This window comes from Culex pipiens, chromosome 3 (assembly GCF_016801865.2).
Source record: "Culex pipiens pallens isolate TS chromosome 3, TS_CPP_V2, whole genome shotgun sequence".
NCBI lineage: Eukaryota > Metazoa > Arthropoda > Insecta > Diptera > Culicidae > Culex > Culex pipiens.
The window spans coordinates 35,250,467-35,274,113 of record NC_068939.1 but is presented as its reverse complement, the minus strand read 5'-3'; the positions used below and the strand labels follow the sequence as shown (position 1 = coordinate 35,274,113).

Genomic DNA, 23,647 nt, shown 5'->3' with positions numbered 1-23,647 from the left:
TTTGTTTTTTTTTTTTAAGAAAAGATTTTTTTAAAGGCCACGTGGTCAGCCGTCGACCCCCCCCCCTCCCCCCCATGGCTTTTCATGGTTTTTTTCGATCGGATTTTGGACCCCCTCCCCCCCCCCTAAGGAGACCACGTGGTTTATGCACGACCCCCTAACCCGAGGAGTAGTCAATAACAAGAGCAATGCCTATAGACATAACTTTCTTTGGTACCGATACCATAGTTTAGTATTCATGAACTGTTTAGAAATAGTCTCAAAGATTTTTAAGAGCAAAAATTGACAATGATTTTTCCAAAGGTTTTTGCAATTTCTCAAATTCTTTTCTTTGAAACTTAAAATCAGTAGCATTTTTGAGACGTATGCCAGTACAAATTTGGTATAAATTTTAAACTATGAAAAATTTGAATTTTTTCTCTATATTATACTCAAAATGTTAGTTATAACATCGAACGTGCGGGAACTTTTATACATTTCGATAGCGATAATATATTTTTAAACTCAAAATTTTCACAAAACTACATATTTTTGAAAGTTTTTTACAATTTGGGTATCAAATGACCGAAAATTGTTCATACATTTCGAAGGTGATAATAAACATCTTTAAAAACTCTAAATTATCCCAAAAATACGTATTTTTGAAAAAAAAAAATACTCAACATCGCAATTTTTTCATAATAAAAACAATGTTTCGCTTTACAGCATTGCCTTGGTGCTCTAGATTGCGAGATTCCCACTCGAAACTTGGTGTCCGAAGGCTTGATTGCTGAGGCCTAGTAAACCTCTTTTTCCACCAAAAATCCATCCACCCCGGGATTCAAACTGATGACCTTTGGATTTTGAGTCCAGCTGCTGACCAGCGACTCTAGCAAGAGTCCCAATTTTTACATTTTTTCATAGATGTTGAAAAAACAAAAAAAAAGTATTCTAAATTTCACAAAACTACATTACTTCGAAAATAATCCAAATTTGAGTTTTTATTACAGCATGAAATTTTCATACCATTCCAAAGTAATAATGATCTTTTTTTAAATACCGTAAACTGGGGTGACTTTGATAGGTTTTTGAAATGCCTGTTAAATTAATATCTAAACATTATTGAGAATTTTGAGTATATAAGCATTAAGGGATAGCTTATTATCGAACATATATGCAAAAATGTGACTGTTACATTGGATATATCAAAATTAGTGGCCAAATCAAATTTCTATCAATGTCACCCCGGGATATCAAAGTCACCCCAGTTTACGGTACTCAAAATGTTCACAAAACATCTTATTTTTGTTTTAGTGCAATTTTTCATACTTTTAGAAAGAAATTGAAACGTTTTTTGGACAAAATTTTTACATAACTACGTAATGTTGAATAAGTTTCCCATAAAGTACAAAATACGTCGATTTGTAAAAAAAATCCTTAACATTTGATATTTATTTTGTAAAACAAAAATTTCGAAAACATTTTCAAAAATACGTAGTTTTAACCTTAGTGTCAAAAACTTTAATTTGAATGCCTTAAAAAAATAACTTTTATCGGAAGGTATGAAAAATTCCCGATCATTTGATACCCGTTAAAAAAAACTATTGTCTAATCGAGCCAAACATTTCATTAGGGCATAAAACCAAAAAACGCGATTCGCGAAAACAGAAAGTGGACAACTTTTTAATTCCTATTTGTATAATTTTCATCATGTTAGTTTTAAGTTTATGTTAATATTGATTATAACAAGCTCACAATAAATTTTAAAAAGTTCATTTTATAACACAAAAAGTACCTCAACTTCAAAAAACTAAAGAAAAATGAAAGTGACATCTGAGCCAATTAGTGCAATTGGGGGATTTGTACCGTAATGAAATGTTAGGCTCGTAATGACGCTTCCAGACCCTTGAAGATTAGGGTTCCCAGAATATGGAACTCTTTCTCAAAACCACGCTCCACAAGCTGAATATTGTTCCTTGAGCTATTTTAGGACTCTAGGCCAAATATGAACAAAATCGAAGGTAAAATTTTTATGAAAAAAATCGAAAAAATGTATGAAAAATCCAATTTTCTTACGGTTTGGCCTGAACAGTGCGCTTAATCCATCAAAAAATTCCCAAAAGTGAGATTCTCATTGGAAATTTAATGCTCTACAACTTTGTATTGTCATTTTTGCATGAAAAAAAATGTTTTCACGAGCTTTATGCCCAGATATCAATGGGTTAATATCAACCAATTTCGCTCAAAATTTACACAGATGCTCAAAATAACCTAAAAAAACATTTTTCGCTTGTGGGTAATTTTTCTGGGCACCCTATTGAAGATCTATAAAAAAGAATTTATTCTCCGTTTTTACCATGTTAATATAATGTTCATTGGAATCATTTTAAAACAAGTCCAACACAACCTTTTTCCTCCCAATGACGCCTACAGAATCTTCAAAAAAATTAAGGTAAATTTAGTTTTTCAGAAAATTTTCACAAAAGAACATTTTGAACAAATAATGAGTTCAGTCTCTTGGCGTTATGATGTATCTTTTCAAATGTTTTGAAAATATACTTTCTCTACTAATATTCGCAAGTTTTATTGTAAATCTGTAGTTTTTTCTCATGATCTCAACTATGACCAAACATTATTCTTGGACAGAAATAGCTAAAAAGTAAGCTAAAATCGATCCGAGGAGAAAAAAAACTTTAATTTTTTAATTTAATGTCAAAATAACATCTGAACTAGGGAGTTTTTTGAATGAAATACTCAAATTTTCACAATATACCGTATTTTCTCGAAAATACTAAATTTTTTATAATTCGCAATATGTGTATCAAACGATTCGAAATTTTGCATGTATTTAAACAGTTTTAGAGTTTTTTGAATGAAATACTCAAATTTTCACAAAATACAGTATTTTCTCGAAAATACTCAATTCGAAATTTTGCATGCATTTTCAGTTTTAGAGTTTTTTGAGTGAAATACTCAAATTTTCACAAAATACCGTATTTTCTCGAAAATACTCAATTCGAAATTTTGCATGCATTTTCATAGTTTTAGAGATTTTTGAATGAAATACTCAAATTTTCCCAATATACCGTATTTTTTAAAGTACTCAAATTTTCATGATTTGATATGAAATCATGTAAACTATCAGAAAACGCAATAAAATTTAATACTTTGTTCTAGAAAACCGGAGAAAATCAACTTTTTCGTAAATTTCTAACACGTAGCCTTATGGCGGGACAAATTTGACATGCGTTTTTCTCGGCTTGCTGTTTTTACAAATGGGACGGACTCGATTAGAGCGGCAGTATATGGGTATTAAACAAAGCGACATTTTACCTGCTTTTTCATTAAAAAAAAAATCTAAAACAGTTAAAATACATGCAAAATTTCGAATCGTTTGATACCCATTGCGAATTGTTAAAGTTTGAGTACTTAAAAAACGGTATTTTATGTTTTTTTAGTAGTTATACTTTGAAACTTACCATATTATCAAAATAATATTTACTAAGAGGAAGCTTGAAAATTCAACATAATTTGGTTGGTTTTAGTCAATTTTAGAACTATATTCAATATAAGTTAGATCGTTATCGTTATCGAACCTCGATAAATTTATCGTTAACAACCTTGTTGACGATTATTTTCACAAAATAAGCGGGAGTGGGAAATCAAGAAGAACCAGAAAAGTCCTGTTCCTCCACCCAAATCCAAATGTAAACAAACCCCCCGCTCCCTTCCCCTTCTGCACCTACCTGCGTATCGTTCAGTATCTCCAGGTGCTCGCCCTTGCGGAAGCTCAGATCCTCGTCCGTGCGCGCGTCGTAATCGTACAGCGCCACGAAGATCTTGGCCGTCGAGATGGAGTCGCTGCCCGGGTCGGGAATGGCCGGCATCGGCTGCCGGATCGCCTGCGGATCCTGCGGCGGCGTCGCCACCTGATTGTTCGGCATCACCGGGTCGCTGTCGATGGCGTTCGGACCGCCGATCGCGTGGTGCTCAGTCGGATCCTTCTTGGCACTACTGCTGAAACAGTTGCCCATTTTTGTATATATTTTTTTTGCGCGCACGGGTCAATTAGTTGCCGTTTTGATGGAATTTAGAGCTCGATTCTTCTAGCACCACTTTTTTGCTTCGGACCGGATTCGGCCACTTTGTTTTCCCCCCTGAGCTTCTTCTTCTTTGACTTCTTGGTTGCACTTTTTCTTCTTTTTCACTCGGGGTGGAGCACGCACACAGAATTTTTAATGCTCCTGGCTCTCACTCCACTGTGTTTCACTTGTTCTTCTCGAAATGCCACACACTCTCATTCACTTTAATGCTGCTGCTGCTGCTGTTGCCGTTGTGTGTATATTATATTTATGATTTCTTTATGCTCTGTTTTACTTTTTGCTTTCTGGGACACTGCTGCGGCGACGAGAAACGTAACGAAACGAACAAAATACACACAGCCGAATTGCTCTCGTCAGAGCCACAAACTCGAAACTTTCTAACTTTCAGCAGGTCTTCGGGGACAGCGGATTCTTCCCGGGACTGCCATCCACCAACCACCTCCGACTTCCGGCCAACGCACTGCTGCTGCTTCACTGGACCAAAACACACTCATCGATTTCTTCCACGGGACAAAAGTATCTGCAATCGCGAGAAGAGGGAAAAAAAATCACAAATTACAACAATATCCTCAAAAAAAAAATCTTCACAGGATTCCCCCACACTGCGGGCACCGTGTGTTCAGGACATGGTCGGTCCCTTAAAAAAACACCCAGGGTTGCAACAGTTTCTTCGAAGTCAAGTTGCAAGGTAGGTAGTCCACCGCCTCCACCTTCTTGTGCATCGACTGTGAGTCTGCTTCTGCTGTGCTGGTCTGGCCTGGCCTGCCTTTGCCATATTCCGTGTTCCGAGACGGGGTTCGCACCACTACACAGAGAGAGGGCGAGCGCGCTCGGGGACACCAACACACACGGCGCTTTGGGATATTATCTTTTGGCAGAGAGCTGAGCAGAGTGTATGTTGTTGAATGGGCGCCGCGCAGTGTTGCTGAATTGGTTGAAAGGGTTGAAGGTTCATTGATGGAATGTTGGAAGGAATTTAATCGCTTCTGATTGGAATTTGATAAAAAAAATTATTAAAAAGTTATTATAAAGTGTTCTAAAAAACATTTTCGAGGTTTACAATACGGTTTTCATCTAAATATAAGGCCGCTGCAAATATTGTTAAGAGTTAAGCAAGCATAAATAAATATAATATTTTATTGAATGGGTTTCTACAAAAATAATTGCAAAATGCAGTACTTTACACTCATGTAGCAAAAGTGAAGGTATAAAGATGTTTTTTTTTAGAAACTCGTCTTAAAGAATTCCTACGTAAATTGTAACCGTGAAACTATTTCAGGATACTGAAGAGACCGCCGAGAGCGGGAGATATCAAATTATAGAACGAAAAATCAAAGCGTGCTACTTGAAGGGACTGAAAAAAATATTGACAGCTGGAGCAATATTGATATCGAGAAGATCGACAACCAGAGAGTTGACGATACCTACTTGTTTTTCGAAACGAAAATTACAAAAATGCAACAAAGTGAAATAGAATTTACTAAACTGCGAGCAATGTTGTGATTTTCATTAAACTTCACTTTTCTTTGTCATATAAAGCCTATATTTGCCATGAGACCATCTTTTGTACAGTCTCGGTTATCCAAAGGCCTTGGACATTAAAGTTATTTGGGAATTTTAAATCCAAGATGGCGGCCAAAAAGGCGGCGATGAAAAAAAAAGTAAGAAAATAAAAAATACAAAAAAAAGTTTTATTCATGATTTGATTATCGAACCCTCAGATAATCGAGTCTGAATTGTATATACAAACAAATACTGAAAGTTTCATCCAAATCGAATTACCGTCATCAGGATACAAATTTCAGGATTTTTGTCACCCCTGATGACGGTACTTCGAAACGAAATGTGACCAACTCTAGAAAAACTCGCTCTTTAACAATTAATTATTATTTTCGTTTGATTAAACTTACATTTCAATATAATAAAAATTATGTAATTCCGGCAACCCACTAAAATTTATACCAATTTCCAAAATATTTAATAATTTGATTTGTTTACAATTCTCAAATGTTTGTAGTTAGGCCGTTGCAAATATTTTTTTAAGTTTATGTCCTTCGACTCTCATCGGAGTCGAGGGGAAGGCAAAAATATTTTTAAAAAATATAAAAATTGAAACAACAAGCCATGGTCTCAACATTTGGATGAAATAACTGTTTTAAAGTGCATTTTACACCTGCTCGGTTGTTTTGCAATCATTAGTTTTCAACATATCCAAAAATTGAAGAGATTTTTTTTTCGCCGAAAAAAAACTTTTTGCGGTGCTTTTTTGATTTTTGATCGATTCCAGACATCTTAAATATGATTTTTAACGCAGGAAAATGCATTTCGAATTGTTTTCAGTTGGTTAGACTTCTATTTCCTTAAACATTTTGAAGTCATTTGAATAAAAAATTTGCCCCCTGATTTTTCGAACCGATTTTGAAGAAGGGGGGGGGGACATAGACTTTAAAAAATATTTGCAACTGCCTTAGTTTAAAAAAATGAAAAAGGTTATTTTTAAAGTTTCAGGAAATTTCACGAATTTTTAAACATTGAAAATCAGGCTTACATCTAATTTAAGCTTTGTTTAGTTGACTTTTTCAGACTTTTTTTTATGTTATATCTTAGGACAGAAAAGACTAATCTTTAAGCTGAATCGAAACTCGAAAAAATCATTAATATACACCTAAAAAAATGAATTAAAAAAGATCGGAATTCAAAACGTTTCAATTTCGGAAATGGAAAAATTCAGAAACATTTTAGTTTACAAATTCAAATGATCAATAATTTTCGAACTCAATAAATCCAATATTTTAAAAATAAATCAATTCTAAACGCAGGGAAATGCATTTTGAATTGTTTTTAGCTGATTGCACTTCAATTTCCATTGAAATTTTGAAGTTTTTTGAAAATATTTTTTATGCCTCCTAATTTTGAGACCATTTTTGAAGTACCAGCCATAATCGTCAAAGAACATTCAAGATTTGTCTTTTCATTTCTGGTCTCCGAAAAATATTTAATGAACCATTTTGATACCTATACTTTTTGCCTTCCTCACTTTACTGAGGAAAGGCTATAAAATCGCTCGAAAAACGAACTTTTTAGTTAAACCTCCTAGACCTACCTTCATTTGTACATATCGACTCAGAATCACCAGCTGAGCAAATGTCTGTGTGTTTGGCTGTATGTAGACATGTGTACCGAATCAATGTCACTGTAAAATCTTGTGACAGGCTCAATCGATTTTGGCCGGAATAGTTTTAATCGATCCGTCTTAACGTCCCCTAAGTTGCTATTTAAATTCATGCAGTTTTATCGTGTATTTAAAAAGTTATGTTAAAAAACTGTTTCATATTAAATTACAATTATGGTAAAAAGGGTGGTTTTCATGAAACCCTCACATGTTCTATATTTTTAGAAAGCATATGAGAAGACCTTTCTTGTGGATTAAGAATTTCCAAGATCTGACTAACCTATCTAAAGTTACAAGCAGTTTAAAAAATGGTCTGAATTTACATAACCTCAAATAATCCCGTGCTGCGATCACGTAAGGGGAGATCCATAAACCATGTGGACACTTTAGGGGATTGTTATCACTCTATCAATGAGAGGAAGGCACCAACCACCTAAAGGTGGATTAAGTTACGTTTTTTGAAAAGGTTCAATAAACCAAATTTCCAATTTTCTCTTTTTGGGTGTTTTTGAAACTACCTTGATTCAGGGGCATTAAAAAACACCCAAAAAACAAAAACTAAAAATTTGGTTTATTAGACCTTTTATAAAAAACTTCAAAAATGTTGATACATTAAAATTTAATGCTTTGCTGTAATGTTTTGCTCTGATTTGTTTTTCTCATTTTCAGTTCAACTAGCAACACTGCCCAGCCAGCACCACTTTCGGAAAATGAACGAGAAGCAGAAAAAAACACTGCTCTTTTAGGTCGATTTGAGAGCCTTCGGAGCCCAACATTGCGGACCACCCAAATCCTGACGCACGATTCTCCCCGCAGACGTCCTTGAAATCCCAGTTTCCCAGCCAGACCCACCAATCCGGAATCTATTTACCTTTCAACTATCTCCAGTCGGGATGGGCCGCCGCCGCCGTTTCCGGAACCATTCACACGGACGACACGATCACAGAAGAAACCCCAAAAGAAAAACAGTGGCCACCACTTTGCTTCACATTGCAACACTTTTTACCCCAAGAATGTTCCCCTGGGGAGGCCCCACCGATGTCGGAACGGTTCCCGGAAACACCTTCACACACTTTTGCACAGAGTTCTTCCACGAATCTGGCCCGCGAACGTCCGAAAATTCCGAAATTTCGTCCACACGCAAGACACGACAAGACTGGGGCGACTGCTGCTGGCTCGATTTTGACTTGACTTGCTCTCTCTCTCTCTTTTATTTTTCTTTCTAGTCTGGGTACGGATACACACGTTTACATCCGAGGGTGCGAGTGTGTGCGTGAAAGAGGCACGAAAACAAGCGAAAGCTGTCAAAACAAAAAGTGACGTTTCGGACAGGAGCAGACGAGGGGCTTTTGGAGTAATGAAAAATAGGAAACTCGTCAGAATCTGATTCCGGTGATTGTTTTTAGGACCCTATTGATACTTTTGTTATGTCCTTAAAACTCTCGTTAAAACTAGCCTTAAAAATATATTTTTTAATGTTCGAGGAAGCTTGAATGGAATAATTGTGAAGTTAAATTAATCAAGTTTGAAGTGAAATGGCAGTAAAAATTTCAATCATATAAATAAAAACTTGAAATAAAATGAATAAAACAATTATTCGGATTGTTAAAAGTAGGTTTACAATCATCCCACATAATCTGCACACACAAAATCTGAACACAATTTAAACTCAACAGATTGCTTGTGAAACTCAAAAACTGGTACGTAAAAAAAATTAATTGGTGTGTTTTTTTTTCTATATAATAACTGTACTGATTTCAACGGTGAGGAGTGAGAAGTTTTGACTCATTTTTTTAGTATTCTTTTAAATATACTAACCGTTAGTATACTAAGCGATATGGATATGACAATACAGTCCAAACTCGATTATCCGAAGCAGGGATGGAATAATCGCGAAAAAAATCAATTTCGCTTGCGAATTTTCTTCACCCGCGAAAGAGAGAGGAGGCAAATCACGCAAAAGAAAATCGCTCCCGAAATTCTCCAAGAAAATCAATCTACTGATGATTTTTTTGAATTACCTTGTCAGCACCACTTAAAGTCATTTATTTCACTTTGTTTACACACATTGCCCATCTACAAAATGTTACAGGTCATTTTTCGACGTGTGACGTTACACTTGCAAGTGTAGTAGTGAAAAAGATGTTCCGCCAAATAATCAAGATGATGTTTTTTTTCGATTCTTTTTACCGATCTTTCGTGCGCGAGAGAGGACAGCATGCTCCATTTGGATTTTTTCTCTTGATGAACATCCAAAGATTTTCTTTTGATGATGATTATTCCATCGCTGATCCGAAGTTTCGATTATTCGAAGGTTTCTATGGGACTTCGTATTATCGAAACATGAACAACATATCTGGAGTTTTTTTTTTGAAAAGGTCCAATAAACCAAATTTCCAGTTTTTGCTTTTTGGGTGTTTTTGAAACCGCCTTAAGTCAGGGGTATTGAGAAACACCCAAAAAGCAAAAACTGAATTTTTTTTCGTTTTTTTTTGTTTTCTTACTCTTAATATAAAATTCGAGTTCTGCGATCCCATTTTGGTCAGATTTCAATGGTTGAATTCCTATCAAATTACAAAATGTTTTTTCTTAATATTTGATCACCGTCATCTTGGCCGCCATGTTGGATTTAAAAAATCGTAAATCACTCTATATAGAGCAGTTTAGGGAGAGTTCTTTTATTACATACATTTTTTTTAAATTTGTATGGATTTTTTTTACTAGGAGGGGAGGTCTGGACTGTATTGGTATACTTACAAAACTCTAGAATAATAATGAGTTCAGTACTGAGAGTTTCCAGCCCCTTAACCTGCAATATGGTATTCCGATATGGTTTTAGACAAGGTTGTAGTACGCTTATAACCATAACAGAATTAGTTGATTTTATTTCCAGTGAAATTGAAACAAATCATTTAGTTGGTTTACTATTTCTTGATTTAAAGAATGCCTTTGACACCTTAAATCACTCAATTTTACTGAGGAAGTTAGATCATTATGGAATCAGAGGCATTGCAAACGACATTATTGAACGTTATTTGTCAAATAGAAAACAATTTGTAACTCTCGATTATAGAAACAGTTTATCTCTGCCCATTCAAATTGGTGTTCCCCAAGGAAGTAGTTTCGGCCCTTTGTTATTCTTAATTTATGCAAATGATTCATTTTGTTTGTAAATTATGGATTTAATTTGGATTGGATTTTAAAATTTCATTGTTTTATTTTCAATAACATACCATTTTTTTTGCAAAAAAAAGTACATAAGAAAATAATACAATTTATATGAAAAATATTCAAAGGTAGGTATTTGCCACAGTGGGAGCACCGAACTGTGCGAAAAAACTGAAAGAGGTATACCCGAACCGCAGAGACCTGGTGGAGTTATTGCTCTAACATCCCGATAACAACGATGCGTGGCAGGTGGTGAAAAACCCGGGGGGCTAGAAACAGGCCGAATTGACAGTGTAAGATTTGATTTTAATGCAGTTATCACCATTGACAATCAGTATATTTAATGCCTGTTCATGTTGAGACAAAGCAAGCCCTGAGTTTTTTTCACCATCAAAAGAGTAAAATGTGAAGCTTGTTGATGGTTGACTAAACTGGTTTTGCGGAAAGACAGACACTATAATGAACTACAAAAATATGACATGTCATGTGGCATTTCACAGAGAGTATCATCTGCGCGACCCTTATTAGAATGCGAAGTTACGTCCGTAATAGAGATATCAAAAGCATAACGCTCAACAAATCAGTTCCTGATGATAATGTTTCTGCCCGAAGGTGATTAAAAAGTTCACATCACCGTTAGGTCGATAATGTCGACATACACAGCTGGAAGATGAATATTTCGGACTTTAAAAAAAGGTTGTTGATAACTTTTAATCAATATTTTTTTTAATTCATTCAGAATCAACTGTATTCTTCGTCCTAACATAAATATAATCTTGCACCTAACTAAAGTTTGTCTAACCATTATTTTTTGTCTTTTTAAGCCCTTGCCCTTCCCTGTTCCTTCTGCTCTTCCCTCTGTTCCCGTTCCTGCTGCTTCACCAGCTCGTAATAATAACCCTTCTTTTTGATTAACGAATCGTGGTCCCCCTGCTCCACGATCCGTCCCTTGTCCAGCACCACAATCACGTCGGCATTCCGAATGGTCGATAATCGGTGGGCAATCACCAGCGTGGTTCGGTCCACGACCGCCGCATCCAGCGCTTTCTGTACGATCGCTTCGCTAGAGGCATCCAACGCACTGGTCGCCTCGTCCAGGATAAGAATCGTTGGCTGCTTGAGCAGAGCTCTGGCGATCGCAATCCGTTGCCGTTGGCCACCGCTAAGTTGAATGCCCCGCTCACCGACCGGCGTTTGGTACCCTTCCGGAAGTTGACTCACGAACTGGTGCGACTGCGAGAGCTTGGCCGCCTCGAGCACTTCCGCCTCGGTGGCATCCGGCCGGCCGTACCGGATGTTTTCGTAGATGGTCGTCCCGAACAGGACCGGTTGCTGCTCGATAAAGCCGATCAGTTCTCCGCGGAGCCAACACGGGGACAGGTTGGAAATTTCGTGACCATCGACGGTTATTGAACCGCCCGTCGGTTCGTAGAACCGTTCCAACAGGCTGGCGATCGTCGACTTTCCGGACCCGCTGGCACCGACCAGGGCGACCGTCTGGCCCGGTTTTAGCACCAGTGAAAAATCTTTTAGTACTTGCTGGTTGGGCCGACATGGGTAGGTGAAGGACACGTTCCGGAAGTGGATCTCGCCCCGCAGTTGGGACTCGGGAATGGTGCTGCCCAGTTGGAGGTCCACCTTGGGTTGAACGGAGAGATACTCGAAGACGCGCGTGCCGGCCGTCATGCCGCGGATCACGGACCCGAGCAGGATGGACCCTTGCGCAAGGGAGCGCTGGACGCCCTGGGGAGAGGAAGAATGTGTGGTTGCAATTAAATAAATAAAATTAAAAAATATCATTTACAAAATTATCACTATAGAAAAGAAGCTTATCGTAAAAGTTACGGAAAATTAGTTAAAAAAAACATGACTTTACAGTTTGAACTTGTTCCTAAAACCATAAAATTCAGATAAAATATTAGTAGATTTTACTAATTTACCAACTGCAAAATTCTGTCAGATTTTATAAAATTGGGAATCAGAATACTTTTACTTATTATTTTTTTGTTGAGAAAATATAATGCATCGTTGCTCCCGGCGTCATTTTTCGATTAGCCCAGTAAGCGAGCAGCATGACGTTTTGAATTTTTGCTCCGCGTTTTTTTTCGTTTTTTATTTCGATTTTTATAGTTTTCTAAGTGAATTTTAAGTTTAATATTTTGATTGCCCGGGAGGTTCAGGATCGGATTTCGAGTGCTGAGCGACGGAATTTCAAATTGGAGGTCAAAGAGAAGTGTCATTCGTAAGCTGGAAATTCAGTGGCAGTTTTTTTGGGCAAGCAAAACCGTTGTCAGGGACTTTCGAGGGTGAGCTTGCCCTAGCTAGAAGCAGAACATTTTGAAGCTGCTGGTGGAAATTTCGGTGCTGTCGGGAGCGATCGATGCTGAATGGTGGTCGAAATGATCGAGTCAAAGATTTGGATTTGTCTCTATGTTTCGTCCTGGATCGTTTTGTCCTATCCCGGTGAGCTCTTTCCTTTTTGGATCTTCGTTAAATTTTCACGGAACGGAACGGACAAAAATATGGGAGTGGCCGTGGCTGACTGGTAACGGTGTTCGCTTTGTAAGCGAATGGTCCTGGGTTCGATGCCCATCTGCTCCCAACGAAAAAGTTTAAGACTTAAAAATACTTGAAATACGTAATATGAACTAAAAATCAAAGTCGCTCGAGGCGGGGTTCGATCCCCCGTTCTATGGATTGGTAAGCAAAAATGCTAACCACTGCGCCATCACGGCTTGGTGAACTTTGAATGGAATTAGGAAAACTGTTACTACCAACTAAATACGCGCTGGGTTTTTGTCCATTTGGCAAGGATCCGGAAGTTCTGAATAACGTTTGAATCCGATTGATGCAAACGTTCTTTAGGGCGGGGCTTGTCGGTTCAAGCTGAGGTACCTCGCGCACGGCTAGCCTGCGTAGAAATGGGTCACCGAAGCTCGACAGAGCTAACACTTTCCAAATGCCTATGCGAGTTATTTGCATGTATAGAATGTAAATCTAAAATACATGGAAACAACTCAATTTGTAAGAAGCGGCCGCGTGGCTCCGTTTGGTTGGTTGTACACACACACACACACAGCCCAGTAAGCGAGAAGCATTCGGCCCAGTTACCGAACAAGTACTGTATTTCAAACAAGTTTTTTTTTCTAAAATTGTCTAAATTGTTGCCTGCAAAGCTGAATCATGAGCCCAGCCTTTTGCTGGTTTAGCTAATTTTCTCGCTATTTTTGATTGGTCTTCTGGTTGGTTAATTTTTCGACTATTTAAAAAATTTAAAGATACATAACTTGATTATCCGAGCCAAAATTTCACCTCGAGAATACTTTTTTTTAAATATTCCGATTATCCGATGTCTCTATAATCGAATCTTTGGCTTTGGATTATCGAGATAAAAAAAAAACAAAGAATCTACTTTTAAACCTTAAAAATTTTCAGAATTAAAAAAAATATGTAAAGCCATTAAAATGAAAGCATTTGAGCATTCAAAAATTTTCACTCGATAATCCAAAGCCAAGATAGCTGCGAATGTTCTCGACAAGTATTCATGTACGGCGATGGTCGAGTGAGGGAGTGCTTCGTCTTGCTGAAAAATCATCATGTGCCGTACCTCCAGCGAAACGTCCGCAAGGATAGCTGGCAGTTCGTGCTCTATAAGAAATCCAGGTACTTTACCGCGTTGAGTGTGCCGTCGAAAATATGTGGGCTGATTTCCGCTGGTTGTGCGTCTCCTTGATCATCCTTGGGTTTTCAATCACCCACGTGTGCTCATTATGACAATAGAAAACCCCAGCGCACGTAAATGTCCCTTCATCCGACCAAAGAATAATGTCGAGCATCCGGGCGTTGAGTCGCTCCTGGCTTTGGAAGTAGACACAGAATTCCATTCGTCGTGGTTTGTCGCATTCCTCCCGTCCAGTGAGAAATGCCCAACTGGAGAGCGATCCGCCTGGTACTAATTTTTGGGTACTCGTCCACTAACGCCCGTTCTCCTGTCCGCTTGCCCTTCTCACTCTGAACTTGAAATGTTTCCTCCACTTTCGTGATCTTAGATTTATTCCCGGTGTTCACATACTCCATGACTTGCTGGTGGTGTCAAGTTTATGATTATTTTGACATTTCAGTTTGACAACGAATCGTGAATCAAGGCGTTTAATGTAGGTATGGTCGTGTTAACATATTGACGAAGAATCAATGAACCGACGAACTATTTTTAATCGTTTCTGCTTGCGGCGTTAAGCTTTTACGAAATAAGCTGTCTTTCTTGTAGAACATTCGCGTTTCATTTGAGCGATACAGCTTCAATCCCAAACCCCTCTCCCTTCTGAGACAAGACTCACCTGCGACGCCACCAGGAATGCCATCAAATCTCCGGCGCTTATCGAGCTGGTGCTCATAAAGTGTCCACCGAGCACCAGCGTCGTCAGCACCATCCCGTTGAGGAACAAGTTGGTCAGCGACTGAAACACGGCAATTCCGACGCCCAGCTGTTCGGACAGTTCGCCCGCCCGGTCCGTTTCCTGCCGGAACAGCTCCACCTCGGCGTACTCGCTGGCACTGGCCCGCACGGTGCGAATATTGCTCAGCGCTTCCTCACTCACCGAGGTGGCTCGCTCGGATTGGGCCTGGCTGCGTTTGCTCAGTGCTCGGAGGGATTTTCCCAGGAATGAAAACATCGCGACGGCGGCGGGGACGGAAACCAGTGCGATGCTGGCCAGCTGGGGGGAGATCAGGAACAGTGAGACTCCGCCGCCGATCAGCTGGGCAAACGATCGCAGGCCCTGGGAGATGCACTGCTTGAAGCTGGACTTGAAGTCCTGAACGTCGGCGGTCAGCCGGTTGACCAGCTCGCCGGTTCGATTTTCGTCGAAAAACTCCAAATCCTGGATGATGATCTGCCGGAACAGGTCCTGCCGAATTTTGGCGGCCATTTGCTCTCCGATTTGGCTCAACAGAAAGATGTAGACGAAGGTGAAGCCGGCCTGTGCCAAATACATCCCAAACAGACGCAATGAGGGCGCTTTCATGTCCTCGACAAAGCTGCCGGTGTCGATGCTGGAAATAGAAACATTTAAAAAATAGAGCAAAAAAAACCCAATCCAACTCACTCTTTCATCCCCGCCCGGGCGTACTTGGACAGCGTGTTGACCACCACGCCCAGCAGGTTCGGAATCTGGATGTTAAAGTACGCCACGGCCAGTGCCGCCAGCACCGCTCCCACCAGCTTCACCAGATGTGGCCTTAAATAGCTCCAGAATTTGCGCCAATCAAACCGAACCGTCCCGCCACCCTCCGTCCCCGGAGTCTTGTGACCCACCAGCCGACCACTGGTGGCGGCAGCCTCACAGTGGACAAACCAGTTCCGGCAGTTGTAGCCCACGGTTACGGTGAGGGCCGTACCGCCCAGCAAAAGTTGCACAATCTTGGAACCGCCCCGGCTGGTCCGAACGGCTTGCTGACCTCCGGATCTGACCAGGTGGTTCCGCGTCTGTTGGTTGAAGGCATTTCGTGCCGTCGTTAAAAGTTCCCCGCGCGGCCGAAGCTGGCCCAGCGGTTGTCTGTAAAAACGTAAACAAAAATGGCCTTGAACTAGTTTAATTGGATTTTGAGGTTATGCAACTGGCCTTTGCAAAAGGGGAAAATTCTTCATCTCAAATAAAGCATTAAAAAAATCAATCAGAATTCTCACCTGCACACCGGCTGACACGTCCGATAACCGGATAGTAACAATTTCAACATTGTTAATGAATATTTACACCAAGAAATCAATTGATTAAAACTAAACTTACGAACTAAACACGGAACCTCCTTCCGATTCTGAACACGACTGATGTGTGGAGGACTTTCGTGCAAGAACAGCTGACTGTCAGAGAAGCAGCTCGAAATAACGGAGGTTTTGTGAGCGGGAGCTTTTGGTCGAATAAAGAGGGAAAAGCTTTCGAACGTGCTTTCTGCAGTGGCATCTTGTGGCAAAAGGGCAAAATAGGAGAGACAGTTTCGGATATGTGACGCCAGAGGTCTCAAAGAGTTAACCAAAATTATTTGACAAAATTTAATTTATTTTTTTTTTACCTTCTAAATCTCGCTCTAAACCTTATTTTTATCAAAAATGTTAGGAAAACAAATGCTTTTTCTTGGAAATTAATTTGATGATTAAAATTAAACCAAAACATACTAGAACATTTAAAAAAAGTACTTAAATTATATTTATTTTTCAGATTAATGTTGCATACAGCGATTCCACGTCAAACAGTGGCATCTTGTGGCAAAAGGGCAAAATAGGAGAGACAGTTTCGGATATGTGACGCCAGAGGTCTCAAAGAGTTAACCAAAATTATTTGACAAAATTTAATTTATTTTTTTTTTACCTTCTAAATCTCGCTCTAAACCTTATTTTTATCAAAAATGTTAGGAAAACAAATGCTTTTTCTTGGAAATTAATTTGATGATTAAAATTAAACCAAAACATACTAGAACATTTAAAAAAAGTACTTAAATTATATTTATTTTTCAGATTAATGTTGCATACAGCGATTCCACGTCAAACAGAAAGTCAAACTTTTTTGGGTACCAAATGTTGCGTATTTCAATAAAGATAAATTTGGTTACCCGAAAAAGTATAGGTCATCACTAGGCTTAGTGATTTTTCACGCTCGAAAATTGCAAATTTCACGGGGACCTCAATTTCAAAACACCAAATTTCACGCAAATTTCGCGGAACGTTAAAAATGTTCAAATAACTCTGAAAATCTTATGTTTAAATCACAGAAACAGCTTTTTATACTTCATTATATATTATTTAAATAAACTTAAAACAATTACAATAATTTTGAACCCGACACAAAAAAACATCTCCTAATTTTCCAAAAAGATTCCACCTGGTTTATGGGTGGGCTCTATAAAATATATATTTTGAAACAAAGTGTAGGGCATGCGTATTCTCATTTATTGAACTGTTTTTTTAACATTCGACTAATATACCTAAAAAGTTTTCGCTGAATTGCTTCATTTTATTGAATTTTATATCAAAGCAAAATTTAACAATCTTGTCCAGCCAAAATGGGTTGAATAATTTGTATTTAAAAAACAAATTAAAAAAATAAAAGGTTTTCATCACTCTATTCCAAATTTAAATTTAAAAAAATTAAGCAAAATTTATACATTTGTAACGAAATCGAAATTTTTATTCAAAATGAAAACAAAAAAAAGTAGTATTGTTTAACTTTCACGGGAATCATCCCCCAAATTATCAAATATCGTTAAAATAAAACTGGTCTTAGATAAATCTTATTTTTTAAGTTGATTTCAAAGATAAAAAAATACCCCCATTTTTATTTGAATAAAACAAAGCCTGATTCTTTTATTTTCTTATGAAACTATGCCTTTAAAATAAAACAGCAGTTAAATTTTTATTACAGCAAATGAAAATATTACTAAACTTAGTTAGTTTCTAAAAAAACTGAAAAATTTGAGGTATTCTTCAAATGGTTCATATCAAGCTTTTCAATTGTAAACTAAAAAAATTACTTAAGTAGTCTGTATGGATGAAATATTTATTATGTCGTTATTTTGAAAAAAAAAAAAATATTTGCGAAAATTGATAAATTTCACGAATTCACGCCGTCCACGAAATCGTCAAAAATCAATAACCCTACACCCAAAGTTAAAGAACGAGAGGATAGTCCTCACGAAAAAAAACGTGAGGAAGGCGCTATTTTGCTTCTCGCGTGTTCATTCGTTCATTGGAACAGTTCATCCTATTGAGTGGCTTATATGGACAAATGACCGCCACTTTGTCACCGAACCATGGTGGCCTATACAGTAAAGGCACGGTTCAATATACCGAAGGTCTTGGGCTCGAGTCTCGGTAACGGTACTTTTTTTTGATAGATGAACTTTTTTTGAAGATGAACCCATGAGTAAAGTACTCTCGGTATTTTCGGGATTTATCCTCTCAGTCCGCACACAGTACCATTTTACTACCGAATCGTCCTCTTTATCCTCTCGTATGCCGATGTCCAGTTCTGGGTGTATGTTTGTAATTAAACAAGGGTATTCACTCGCTTAATTCGACAGCATTTCATAAGATTAATTTTACTCTTATTTGAGTTTGATAAATCATTTTGAGAAAAATCGTTACAGTTTCACAGAAACATAAAATTTCACGGGATTTCACGGAAAAAGCCAAATTTCATGGATTTCACGCTGTCCGCGAAATCGTGAAATTTCACTAACCCTAGACTCATCACTTAATTTGTAAGTTATTGCAGTTTTAGTGAAAAATGTTAATTTTTACCCGTTTCCGTCAATGTTCCGTTTAGTGCGTTCATCCCTGGAATTTCCGTGACAAAATTCCCGGGATTTTTCCAAACCCGGGAATTTTTCATAATCTGTCCCGGGAATTCCCAAAATTGTGGCGATATTAAATAGGTTCAGCCGTTCCGGAGTTATGATTTTTTGAAAAATATGTTTTTTGCGAAAATCGACGAAAAACGTCATTATCTGGACCACCCTATTTTAAATAGAAGCACCCTAATCGCAATACAAAAAATTCAGGTTCCGTCCTGACGTGGAATCGCTGTATCCAGCTTTTTAAGCGAAAATGGCGTTCGAATGGTGAACACCCGAAATTTCAAAATCACGCAGTGGTACCAACATTACGAAAAAAGTGAACCATGGCATGACAGCCGCATTTTTTTTCTGATGTTGGTGCTCTTGCGCGATTTTGACATTTCGGACGTTCAACATTCGAACGCCATCTTCGCATAAAAACCTGGATATAGAAAAGATTTCAATTCGTTATTTTTAAAATTCCTTAAAAAAGATTATGATCAATAAAAGGACTGAATAAATAAATATTTAAGTGTATTTTTGTCCCACTTCTTTTTTTTCAAATGTGAATTTTATTGAGGTTTCACGAAAAAAAACAAACTATAATTTGAAGAAAATCCTGTAAGCAAATATTTTTCAAAGTTGTCGAAAAATCAGGGAGTAGAAAATATGTTTTCAAAAAACTGTAAATTTTCAATGGAAAAAGAAGTCTTATAATTTAAAAATATTCTGAAATGCATTTTCCTGCATTGATAATAATATTAAGCGGGTTTAGGCTCGTTTAAAAATTATGTTTTTAGAATTTTCATAAAATTCAGATGTACAGCACCAAATCATCAATGCATAGAAATTTAGGAAACTTCTGATTGCAAAACAACTGGACAGTTGTATTATACATTTGAAAACACTTTTTTAGTTGAAATGTTGGCCCCCTTCCGAATCAGAATATAAAAATAGATGCAACGGCCTAAACACTGTTAGAAATTATAATTATTTTTTCCCTGTACACTTGTTGCCAGCAATCCTATTTTTTTTCATACATTTGAAAAAGACCAGGGAAGGAACAATCTCAACTTTCATCACTCACAAAATAGAGAGGAGACGCAACACGCAAAAGCAAATCGCTCCCGAACCATTTTGTATGATTCTCATCGTAACTTACAAGTGACGAATGACCTCTCTAGGTTAAAGTCACGTTAATAAAATAAACAACAACATCGTAACTTACAATTTGTAAGCACCACTTAAATGGATTTATTTAGTTTTGTTTACATGCATTGTTCATCTACGATCAGTGACAGGTAATTTAGGACGTGTGATACTACACCTGCTTGTGTAGTAGTGAAATCAATGTTCCGCTGAATTATCTCGGTGATGATTTTTTTCAGTTTCCTTTTACAGATTTTTCGTGCGCGGAAGAGGAGAGCCATGTTCCCTTCCGATTTTTTCTCTTGATGAGTGTCAATAGATTTTCTTTTGGTGAGGATTCTTGCAGCGCTGAAGAAGATAAAAGAAAATTTGCCACATTTGATTGCTAAAGCAGGGGGTAGCGAAGAAGCCGCCATCTTGGAAGTTCAGATAACAAACACTAAGAATCAGTATTATGAATATTACTTTGGTAACACGAAGTGTGTTATCCTGGTTAAACTCAAAAGTACCATGCAAATGTGTAAAACCAAACTGAAAAATGTGTAATGCCGATTCATAGTGTACGGGTGCACTGTTTGATCGACTCAAAGAAAAAAAGCAAAAAAAGGTAAACAGAAAAATCACTTTTTTCGATATGAATTTTCAGCCAATATTGGGATGGAATCTCCAAGGATATGATAGAATTTACCATCAGCAACACAATTCACGTGTTTTTTCAGATATTTAACGTTTGAATTGCGGGAAATTTGAAAATCAAAAACTCAAACAATGATTTGTTATGGGCTACCATTTGACAGTTAGTGCTTTTGTTGTGGGCTCTCATTTGACAACCGTGCTAATGTCGGGTTTCCATCCCCCCGGTTAAAGCACAGAAAAATAAACAAATGTTTCTAATTGGGTACTAAAGCCCTATGTCAATTTTTATGTACAACGGTATAAAACACGATTAAAAACCATTTCTGATCACTATTTTTCATTTTAATGCATTTTTTTTTTTACAGGACAACATTTTTTCGATGGATCAACTATGGTCCCCTTGGAACGAACTGTCAAGTAGGAGCTTTTCTGTCAAGAAGGACCGCGAGGTTAATTTTTCAAAATTGATTTAAAAATCCATTTTAAACTCTTTGTGGTTGTACAAAGGGTCATTGTACTCAGAAAAATAAGCTTTATCGCTGTAAACAATAATATCAGCAATCTATGCTTCATTTTAGGACCCAATTAAGAGGTTACATACATGTATATTGGCAAAAATGTCAGAGGCTGGTTTGAGCAGAAACTTGAACTTTTTTTTAATTCTGTTTTCAGCGCATTAAAATATACAATTTTCTTCTATTGAGCAGTTCCGTGAGATTTCGGTCATTCGATTTTATTCTTTTTAAACTGGCTGAAATTTTTTTGGTGCCTTTGGTATGCCCAAAGAAGCCATTTTGCATCATTAGTTTGTTTGCAAATTTGGCAGCTGTCCATACAAAAATGATCTATGAAAATTTAAAAATCTGTATCTTTTGAAGGATTTTTTTTATCGAGACACCAAGTCTTTAGCAAAGTTGTAGGTATGAATAAAGGCTATACTAACAAAGAATAATACACGGTACAATTTTTTTTTGTGATTTGATTTGCAAACACTTTTTTTATTTTTTTATTTTTGATATGTTTCAGGGACAACAAATGAAAACTTTTCAGGAATTTCTAGAATGTGCAAAAAATCATTGGCCGAGTTTTGAATTTTTGAATCGTTTTTTAAGGTCTAACATTCAATATTACGTCTTTTTGAAATATCAGTCTTGATAAAAAAAAGAAAATATTGTTTTCGGAAAGATCGAAAAAAAAATCAAGAATGTTTCATATTTTAACATTGAAAATCGAACTGTTAGCTGTTTCTGTTTTTAAACCTGTTTTTAAACCTTTTTTCAAAGGTGGGCAAACATGTGCATTCATTTCAAAAAATAATAACTGCGACTGTTTTTTAAAAAGTTACCTTAAAATGGCTATATCATGAAAACGGTTCACTTTATCGAAATTTCCCAAAGCATAGCAAATTAAATTTTACATCGAAAAATGAAGTAGAAAATTTGTTGCGATCAATATTTGGATAATTTGAAAAAAATCAGAATTTATTCCAAAATTCATAACTCAGTCAATGATTTTTTGCACAGGAAATTTCTGAAAAGTTGGCATTTGATCAGAAAATAATAAAAATAAAATAGTGTGTTTTTTTTTTGCAAATCAAGTTTTAGGGACAAAAAACGAATTTAAATAACACAATATTTTTTTGTATATATTTTTTCCAGTGTAGTCCTTACCCATACCTACAACTTTGCCGAAGACACCAAATCGATCAATAAATTCCTTCAAAAGATACAGACTTTGAATTTTCATACATCATTTCTGTATGGGCAGCTGCCAAATTCGTATGGAAAATTATATGGACAAACTAATGATGCAAAATGGCTTCTTTGGGCATACCGAAGGCAACAAAAAAGTTTCATCCGGATTAAAAAATACAAAAAAATGATTTTTTGAGGTTCGATTTTTCAAGTATTGCGGAACAATTTCACTCATAATTAAAATAATAAAAAGGATTATGGGAAAAAAATTGATTATGATTAAAAACATCTCGAGGATATTGAAAAAACAATGTAGGTATTTTAGTGGCAAGAAAAAAAAACAAAATTCATAGCAAAAATCAGAAATGCAGCTACACTGCATTTCTTCCATATTTTGGCACGTTTAAGTATAGCAAGTAAGCGCGATAGTCAATCTCCGCGTCCAATTGCTTCCCGGTGATTCGCTGCAGCAGCTTGCAGCAGTAATTCACAACAAACAAAGTCCAAGTCTCCAGCATGGGTTCAGTTCAGTGGTGATGCCATAGGTCAGGGGTGCTCAAAGTTTTCAGATGACGGGCCAAATTTGATGCTCAAAAGAGCCTGCGGGCCAAATGTACAACATAGATTTGGTTTAAAGATAAATTACGTTATTATTTGTTAAAATATAAATAATACGTCTATCAAGCTCAAGTTCTATGAAATTCAATTAGTTAAGATAATTTTTGAACATTTTCGTTATTAAATAGTAATAGAAAACATAAAACTACAGTTTTCCATCAGTTTTGTAGATTTTATTGTTTTAGGTTTTTGAATAATGGTAGTAAGTTGAATGTCATGGTCATGTCATTTTTTATTGCAAATTCGCTATATTGTAAAAAAATATATAAATATTAAAATAACATGCCAAACTTTCAACATTTCCATGAAAAAAATGTTATAAAAAGCATTTTACACTAGTTCAGTTGTTTCGCAATAATTAGTTTTCAAAAAATGTAAGATTTGATGAAAACAAAAATCTTTCAATTTTTTTTGCGATAATAAACATCCAAAAATTTTAAACATTCAAAAGATTTTGAAATCAACCCAAACATGATTCTAATGCATTCAAATTGATTTCATCTGATTGCAGTTCAATTTCCATTGAAATTTTGAATACATTCAAACAAGCTCAAAATAATTCTACATAAAACGCAGAGGAATGCATTTTAAATTTCACTAAAATTTTCATTAGAATTTTAAAGTTTTTTTTTAATTGCCTTTGATTTTTCGAGCCACTTTGTAGGGTGGGGAGGGTTAGAGTAACAAAAGCTTTGTAAAAAATATTTTATTCTTTACTTCAATTTAAACATTTTATCTGCCTGAATCAGATGGTAGTTAAGGGGTTTCATACATGTAAATCGCCAAAAATGGCTGAGTTT

At 36.7% G+C, this 23,647-nt stretch overlaps 2 protein-coding genes across 2 annotated transcripts in view; both read right to left on the bottom strand.

The window, feature by feature from the left end:
• The window catches only part of LOC120426791 (tyrosine-protein kinase Src42A-like), a 68,722-nt gene extending 60,272 nt beyond the window's left edge, over positions 1 to 8,450 (bottom strand). Inside the window, exons 1-2 of the mRNA XM_052709464.1 lie at positions 8,126 to 8,450; positions 3,726 to 4,602 (exon numbers count right to left, since the gene is read on the bottom strand). Of these exons, the coding sequence (XP_052565424.1) occupies positions 3,726 to 4,013 (288 nt within the window). The 5' untranslated portion in view covers positions 4,014 to 4,602; positions 8,126 to 8,450. The remainder of the gene's footprint in view (positions 1 to 3,725; positions 4,603 to 8,125) is intronic.
• A 2,676-nt stretch (positions 8,451 to 11,126) lies between these two features.
• On the bottom strand, positions 11,127 to 16,262 carry LOC120426790 (mitochondrial potassium channel ATP-binding subunit). The gene is made up of 4 exons (XM_039591567.2): positions 16,109 to 16,262; positions 15,528 to 15,977; positions 14,760 to 15,474; positions 11,127 to 12,165 (listed from the first exon to the last, which is right to left on the bottom strand). The coding sequence occupies exons 1-4, from the start codon at positions 16,156 to 16,158 to the stop codon at positions 11,242 to 11,244; spliced, it is 2,139 nt and encodes a 712-aa protein (XP_039447501.1). The 5' UTR covers positions 16,159 to 16,262; the 3' UTR covers positions 11,127 to 11,241.
• Positions 16,263 to 23,647: the final 7,385 nt, after the last annotated feature.